Here is an 8,856-nt window from a genome sequence, read left to right on the forward strand (position 1 = left end):
TACTTCTGAGGTCTCGGTGACATCGGAAATCCCTCCTCAGTACACTCAAGATATATCACATATGAGGTTCGATTTCGATGCAACCTTATCAGACTCTGAACGAATAGCAGCACTGGAACGGGTCGTGGCAGAGCAGTCAAGGATTAATCTTATCCAGACCCAGGCTATTCAGCGCCTAGTTACAGAGAATCAGATGCAGTCGTCCCTCCTGGTACAACATGGAAAAATCATAGATGCTTTCAAGGAGTTCTTGGCATCTCAGGGGGAGACGAGCTGTAAAGGCGACGAGTTGAGGACCAAGAGACGAAATGATAGAGACGATGATCCCAATGCATCGAAAGATGCAGGTGGTGAGTTGCCAAGAACTGATCAAGCTCTTGGAACTTCCACAACTCAGGGGGAGTCGACATCTGCAGCTGGTGGTGATGATGTGGTGGTGGTTGACGTAGAAGAGATGGATGATGTTTTGGTTGGTGAAGTTGATGATGTACTACCGAGTGATGTGATGGAGAAGATTGGTGAAGAGATTGTGATGGATACAGAGATAGAAGAGGGAGAGATAGTAGAGGAGAATGTGGAGCATGAGATACCGCAAGTCGAGAACGTAGATATGAGTCAACGGATTGGGAATGATGAGTCTGAATGGGAAGAGCAGCCTAGGTGGAAGGAAGGCTATGCTCAGTGGTTCGTTAAAACAAAGAAACCGGTGGTCCCTACAATGTTTAAGAAGAGTTACAACATTAAAGGCTATGCTGAAGCGAAGAAAGGGATTATATGCTGGATATATGATGAGCAGTTGAGGCTCTTCGTGATTAAAAGGTATGACGATGTTCAGTACTTTAGAAGGATGTTAAGATCGTTGAATACACTGCCAGAATGTGAAGTGAAAGACTTAGCCAGATTGGGATTGATAAACAGAAGTGACGATAATATGGCTAGAGTCATTGGGAAAATTGTGTGGAAAGAAAGTATAAAAGAGAAGAAATTTGAGCTGTTGAAGCCATAAAAGGGAAAGCTTGTTGAAGACAAGGATAGAGGTTTGAGAGCTGATGGAAAGCCTTGGATGATCATGAAGTATAAACCGATCTGGTGTTTGAAAGAAGTACCGATGAAGCTAATGCCCAAGGATGTGCTTAAAGACCTGAAGTGGTGGTTTTTAGATTGTGAGACAGCTGAGGCGGTGATGGAAGACGAAGATGAACAAGAGCTGCTTAGAGTGTACGATCCGATGCACTTGGTAAACTTATCGCAAGCTGATTTGCAGGTGTTGAATGACAAGAAGATATTTTATATTCCTGCTTGGAAAGACGAAGCGAGGAAATATCAAAGAGTTGTCTCGGTTTGTGTTCGAGAAGGAGTGCATGCTTGAAGATAGAAGATTGAAGATTACAAGACACGTGTTTGAAGCTAAAGAGATGAAGCTACTGCCAAGGGGGAGTCTGTTGGTGCATGATGTCAGTAGTTCAGTGTCTAGTGTCTGTAATCGAGTCGTTTGGATTTGAGTTTGTATGTAAGCGAAGTTGCTAACAAGTTCGCTTATATGGGCGAACTTGTTAGACAAGCGAAGTTAGTGACAACTTCACCTGAACATACCAGGCGAAGTTGTCGTGTCTATATAAGTCATTTGTTACGGCTTATTCGATATAGATAGATTAACAGTTTGTGTATTCGAGTCAGAGAGTTTTGTATCCGGTGATCATTGTATCACGTGTTTATTGTTGGAATACAACGTGTGTTTGGTTAACGTATCGTGTGTTAGCTCGTATTGTTTTCTATACTCGTAAAGTCTTACTTAGGGATTCCGCACCTGCGTAGTACGCGATATCTCGTGTAGATCCGGCTGGGAACCTACATGATATATGTTGTTAATGTATTTATTTGAAAATATCAGTTTAATTTATAAATTACTATTCATACTTGATAATTTCAAAAAATAGATTATGAACCTTATTATTTGATTTACAAGGTATTCATCAACTTTCAATAACTAACGAAGCCCCAAAAGATCGTAATGATGTGTCTTCCTCATCTGCGTCTGCGTCAGCTCAAAAATGAAAAGAGTATAATGGACAATATTATGCTTCACACATAGAGAATAAGAAAGTGTCTAAAGTATGTAATGGAGATGCCTCTCAAAGTGATTCGTTATTATCTTCGATGGCTAATAGATCAGTAGGGAGGAAACCGTTACAACCTTAACAAACTAATAGTAGTTGAATGACACCGATGACAAAAGAGAACGTGTCATGTACTTCGGCTGAAAAATGAAAAGAGCAAAATAGACGATATTATGCCAGATGCAAAGAGAATAGAATTCGTAATTCAAGTGATACTCAAATTACACAAACTCCTGATGATCAACCATCGATCCTAAATGAGAACATAGAAGAGGACCCATATAATTTTGTTTATAATGGTGTTCCAAGAGACCATCTCATCTTAAAAGCACAGAGTCCATGTCCTCATTGTGGAGCGAAACGATTTAAATTTGAATTCCCTACCTTTTGTTGTATGGGTGGGAAAACAAAATTAGCAGATTATGAAATTCCCGTTGAATTGTACCGACTTTTCACCTCGCAAGATGAAATTGGAGAAGTTTTTAGGAAAAACATATGTGCTTATAACACAAACTTTTCATTTGCCTCAATGGGTGTGACGTTGGATGGTACATTAGCAAATATGACAGACGGTGTATATACTTTTCGTGCACATAAAGGAATATATCACAACATCGACCAGTTGGTTTCGAGGGATGGAACACCTCGGTACTTACAATTGTATTTTTATGGTCCTGATACCGAACTAGATCTTAGACTCCATTGGAGAAATATTAATCGAGATATTACGAAGATCTTGACACGTGTTCTTTCTACAAACCCTTATGTCAAGACATTTCGAAGTCTTGCTGAACTTGGACCTCTTGACAACTATAAAGTTACTTTGAATGCTTCAGTGGAATTTGACCAAAGGGTGTACAACCGACCAACCACATCCGAGGTTTAAATAGCATTATATTATTTCAGTTATTTAAAAGAAACTTATAATTACTTTTTATACTTATTTACAATACAACAATATACAGGTTGCCGGCATTTGGATTGAAGGGAATGGCAATATCACTTCGTATAAAAGAAGCATTGTTGTGTACGGCAGGTCTGAATATATTCAAAATATTCAGCCGTACTTTGGTTGTTACGATCCATTGTGCTATCCTATATTTTTCCCCAATGGGAGTCTGGTTGGCATCCTAACATACCACGTCAAGGAGTATCAATCAGTGAAGTCCACAATGATCCCGACATCATCGACGAACAAACAGAAGGAACCATTAATCTAACTACGTTTACTAAGTGAAGATCATAAATAGTACTCCAAAGTGTAATGTAATTAATTATTACCCTTTTTAATCTATTCAGATGCTAACACAGAAGGTCGTAGAAAAACCGTAGCTATGCGAGAGTACTACTGTTACAAGTTCCAAATTCGGTCTGCTGAGAATGCGCTTCTGTTTGGTGGTAGATTGCTACAACAATTTGGTGTAGACGTCTATATAAAACTTGAGACATCACGTTTACATTTTTTACTACGAAACCAAGATAAGATAAGAGCAGATCTGTACCAAGTTATCGTGGATTGTATCCATGCTGGTGAGGTTCATCCAAACAGAATAGGGAAACAGATCGTTTTGCCTGCATGTTTCATCGGAGGGCCTCGTGACATGCGACGCCGGTTTCTAGATGCTATGACTTTAGTTCAAGATGACGGCAAACCTGATCTATTCATTACGATGACTTGTAATCCTCACTGGTCTGAGATATGTGATAATTTAAAACCTGGTCAAACCGCACAATATCGTCCAGAGCTTGTTTCAAGAGTGTTTCGTGCTAAACTAGAGGATCTTAAAGAACAACTTTTAAAGAAACATCTTCTTGGAGAAGTTAAGGCATACATTTATGTTATCGAGTTTCAAAAGCGTGGTTTGCCACATGCACATATCCTTCTGATCATGTACCCGCAATAGAAAATAAGTAATCCAGACCATTATGATAAGGTTGTGTGTGCTAAAATTGCCGATGCGCGAAGGCACCCTAAATTGCACGATCTTGTTGTCAAGCACATGTTGCATGGTCCTTGCGGAAACTTACGACCAAAAAGCCCTTGTATGCAGGGAGATCCTGATCAATCATGTTGTTTTCATTATCCTAGACAATTTAATGATCTAACAACACAAGGAGAAGATTCATATCCATTATATCGAAGAAGAGACAGTGGAATAATGGTGGACGTATGAGGAAGTGATCTCAATAATAGGTAGGTTGTCCCGTATAACCCAGTGCTTTTGATGATGTTCAACTGCCACATGAATGTTGAGGTTCGCTCAAGTATAAAATCCGTGAAGTATGTATTCAAAAATGTTTACAAAGGACATGACAAACAGGTCATTCAAATAGATCCGGACGAGTAAGGGGTTGTTATTAATGAGATAAAGAGATTTCAAGATGCACGCTATGTATCACCCCCGGAGGCTATGTGGCATATTTTTTCTTTCCCCCTTTCTCAAATCTCTCCTGCTGTATTGGCGTTGCAACTTCATCTCCCTAATCAGCAGATGGTCAAGTTTAGAGAAGATGATATTATGTCTCAAATTTTTTATAGGGAAAGAGATAAGAAAACCATGTTGACTGCATTTTTTGAGACAAACAGAGTGGATGAAACAGCTAGGCAGTATGTGTATAAAGATTTTCCAAAGCATTTCACATGGAATGGAGGCTCACATCGTTGGAATCGTCATAAACAAAGGCCACAAAGAGGTCGTATTGTTTCGGCTAATCCAGCTGAAGGAGAAAGGTACTACTTACGCCTACTTTTGTCAAATACAAAGGTCCTACTTCTTTTGAAGATCTTCGCACACTTAATGGTGTAACGTACTCGACATTTCGAAGAGCGGCTCTTGAGATAGGCTTAATAGAGAATGATGATAGTTTATCATGATGTCTCACAGAAGCCTCTCTATTTCAGTTTTCAAAGGCTCTTAGAGGGTTATTGTAACACCCCAACCAAAGGCGGCGGAACATGCAGGGGTAAAACGGATTGCCCAAGAACACAAGACACTATTAAAGTGACAATATTTAATCAACTCATTAATTTCATTCAATCATCAAAGTAACACATATTGTTCATACAAATAAACACCAAAATATAAGAGATAGATATTGTTCATTCTTCTAATAACGTAGCGGTATCAAATAGAATGACGTCTTCGAACTCCAACTCAAGTAATAATCAAACCTGTAACAATGCATAAAATAATATTTCTCAACACGTATGTTGGTGAGCAATTTCATTGTTTTGAGTATATATAATATGAACGAAATCCACAAACGTATATGAGACTATAAATAAAAGCATCAATCATGTTATATAAAACATATGTAATGAGGATCCTTTCTAATCGGTAACAACCGACATACTTGGATAATGAGGCCCTATTCTACTAGCACAAGGCTAAGTAGTTAGGGGAGCGTATGATCATACTTAATGAGGCTCAACAACAACATAAAAATAAACACTCGCGCACGTAAAGCGTATGAGACATATAACACACAAAAGAGCAAGTATTCTAGCATCATACACCCTAAAGTTTGTGGTTTGAGAAATGAGTATAATAAATCACTTTTGTTTAAAGAAGTATGCATGTTAGCCCCAAAAGAAAAAAGTGAAAACGGGGGATGAAATGTACTCACTTTAACTAAGTAACTTGAAAGATTGATTCGTGAATAATCGGAGATCGGGCTTAACGAGCAAAACATAGATTAAATGGGTCTTAAGTGAGTAGGTAGTCTTGGAAGGGTTTAAAGTAAAATATGACAACTAAAGTAAATAAATGAATTTTATGGTTTAAAAATATAAATAGTTGGAAAATTAAAGACATGTTCTAAAAAGTAAGTTTACTCGAAACCGGGTCTTGTTATTCCATTCATAATTATTACTCAACCTATTTTAAGTAACTTATGTGGGTTATAATGCACTATTTCAAAACCCTTGGGTATATAAATACCAAAACAAGGTTTCAATCGAGTGTTCGGACTTGTTAATATGGGTCTAGATAATTAACTAAACTCAAAGTTAACTTTCCAAAATGTTTTGAGATAACTCAATAAAATCTAAAGACTTAACCAAGTATATAGTTCTATTGTGAAGAACCTTAACGTCCGTTAAGTGAGTATTTGGTTTCACCGGTCCAAGCTTGTTATAATATCCAGTTGGATTCCGACACACCAAGTAAGTTGATAAAATACTTAAAATTAGTTTAAAATACATTCTTGAAGAAAAGATGAGTTTCGATTGCCAAAAACACACTTGTGTGTCTTAGGCAAGTGAACTCGGTTTAGTTCGGTTTTGGTTCGGTCCTTGACTCGGAATGATACCGAGGATGGTTTCCACATACTCAAATACCATAGAACTATCAAAATGGTTTTAGAAGTTAAAAGGTTCAAATCTTTCATAAACATGTTTATTTAACTATTTTAAACAAAACTAGTAAACAAAACTATTTAAAACAAAAGCTAGTAAACAAGAGTTCGGTCTTGTTTCGGTCTTGATTCGGGTCTAATCTCGGTATAAAACCGAGACTATTTACTTCATACCCAAGACCATGAAACTCTTAAAACATGAATTAAAACTAAACTACTAACAATATAAACAAGACTAGTAAAGTATTAAAGGAAAATAGTATAATCAAGAACTACAAAGAGTTCTCCATGAAGCCTTGCCTTGTAGCATATCACCTCCCGAAGAAGATGAACCCCAAAGGAAACAAGGGGTGCCTATTATATATATGTTGTGCCACAAGATATGAATTATTAAGTAACAAACAAGAATTAAAGAAGGTTGTTGCTTGATTAATATGAACCTTGAATGTTAGAGATGGTGTTCTTTGTTTGAGAGAGAAAGAAGATGAAATGAGCAAGGAGAAAGGAAGAGGTTGGGCTTGTTTATATAGGGAAAGAGTGAGGGGTGGGTTATGAATGGTTTCTTTTGAGGTTTGCATGAGAAGGGTTAAGCTAAAATGGTCAAACAAGACACAAACAAACAAGAAAATCCGAAAATGAGTGCAGCAAGAAGTAGACGCCGCGCAACCGGCTCCTTCCCTTGGTCCGCGTGGCGCGGCTCCTCTAGGGGAGGGGGGGCTGGTCCAGTTTGGTTCGCGAGTCGTTTTAAGTTGTTTCAGGTCATTTTCGAGGCGTTTTTCGCGTTTTAAAGACTGTTAAAAAGTGTTTTCCAAAACCGACAAGTGTGAGATGATTATGAAACATAAAAGTCCAATATTTTATATTTTTGAAAGATTTGGTTTACAAACGGGTCGGGTTTTGATACAAATACAAACATTAACCGAAAAATACGAATGTTACAGTCTTCCCTACTTTAGGATATTTCGTCCCGAAATTAAGAAGAATCCAAAATAAACAAGTGCGGGTACTTTTCCTTCATCTCGTCTTCTCGTTCCCACGTAAATTAAGCGCCACGCCGTGATTCCCATCGGACTTTAACTAAACGGATGCGGCTACGTTTAGTTCGTTTCTCATTGCAATCCAAGATTTCAACGGGTTATTCGATCATTTGCAAGGTTTCATCGATACATACATCGTCGAGAGGTATATGGAGATTACCTTCGGCTAAGCACTTTTTGAGGTTTGAGACATGAAAGGTGGGATGAACACCGGCAAGTTCTTGCAGTAAATCGAGCTTTTACGCCACTTTTCCAATCCTTTCGAGGATCTTGAATGGGCCTACAAAACGGGGTGCTAGTTTTCCTTTCTTTCCAAAACGGACTACCCCCTTCCAAGGGGATACTTTGAGAAGGACAAAGTCGCCAATATTAAACTCGAGAGGTTTTCGCTGTTTGTCGGCATAGCTCTTTTGGCGACTTCTAGCAGCAAGGAGATTTTTGCGGATTTGATCGATACGATCAGTAGGGTCTTGAACCATCTTGGGACCAGTGATTTGGGCATCACCAGTCTCGTTCCAACAAATCGGAGAACGACACTTATGACCATAAAGATCTTGGAACGGAGCCATCTCAATGCTAGAATGATAGCTATTATTTGTAACGATTCCGGCAAATTCAGGTATACCCTAGCCGGTATATACTATTTATGTGTTATTTAATAATGAATATATGAATTATAATGCGTTTATACGAGTATGTATGATTCACATTACGGATTATACTCGATTATACAGTTAATCGTAGTGGAAATACGATTAACCGAATAACGGTTATTGAAGCTCGAACGAATCGAGGATACATTATAGACGAGATATATGATATTTAGTGATGTTTACGAAGTATTAAAGCTTCGGGATAAGTGAATTAAAGCACAGAAAAAGAATTTTCGATTTAATGATACGTCGGTACGTTAAACGAAACCTTTAATACCAAACCGAGCAAGAGACAATCGATCAAGCCGAAAAAGATGCGCAATAATTAATAATATGATGCTTTAAGTTAATAAATGTCATGGTTTAAGTTTTTAAAGTTTTTAAATCGGTTTTATATAAATTTCATTTTTAAGCCGAAAAACGACCGTTTTAGCCTCGTTTTAAGCCGAATTAAACATTTAACCGAAAAACGAACTGAACCAGATTATCCAAAACATTATCCGGATTACGAGAATCCAAATATGTGGATAGGAATGGAGAGGTGGGTCCCACCCCAACCCCCACTTGAACCGATCGGACTATAGGGGATATCCCCCAAGTCCTTTATTCTTTTTTCAAAAACAAATCTTCAACAATCTTCAATTCTCTCAAGATCATAAACTAAAAACCGAGTTTTGTAGCAAGAACAACGAG

General features: G+C 38.0%; 1 protein-coding gene across 1 annotated transcript; it reads left to right on the top strand.

Moving 5' to 3' along the window:
- Positions 1–2,646: 2,646 nt before the first annotated feature.
- LOC143624931 (uncharacterized) lies at positions 2,647–4,021 on the top strand. The gene is made up of 3 exons (XM_077095423.1): positions 2,647–2,972; positions 3,083–3,153; positions 3,417–4,021. The coding sequence occupies exons 1-3, from the start codon at positions 2,647–2,649 to the stop codon at positions 4,019–4,021; spliced, it is 1,002 nt and encodes a 333-aa protein (XP_076951538.1).
- The last annotated feature ends 4,835 nt before the right edge of the window (positions 4,022–8,856 follow it).

This window comes from Bidens hawaiensis, unplaced genomic scaffold, assembly GCF_021521415.1.
Source record: "Bidens hawaiensis isolate Kalapana, Puna unplaced genomic scaffold, B.hawaiensis_p1.1 tig00000416_1, whole genome shotgun sequence".
Lineage (NCBI taxonomy): Eukaryota > Viridiplantae > Streptophyta > Magnoliopsida > Asterales > Asteraceae > Bidens > Bidens hawaiensis.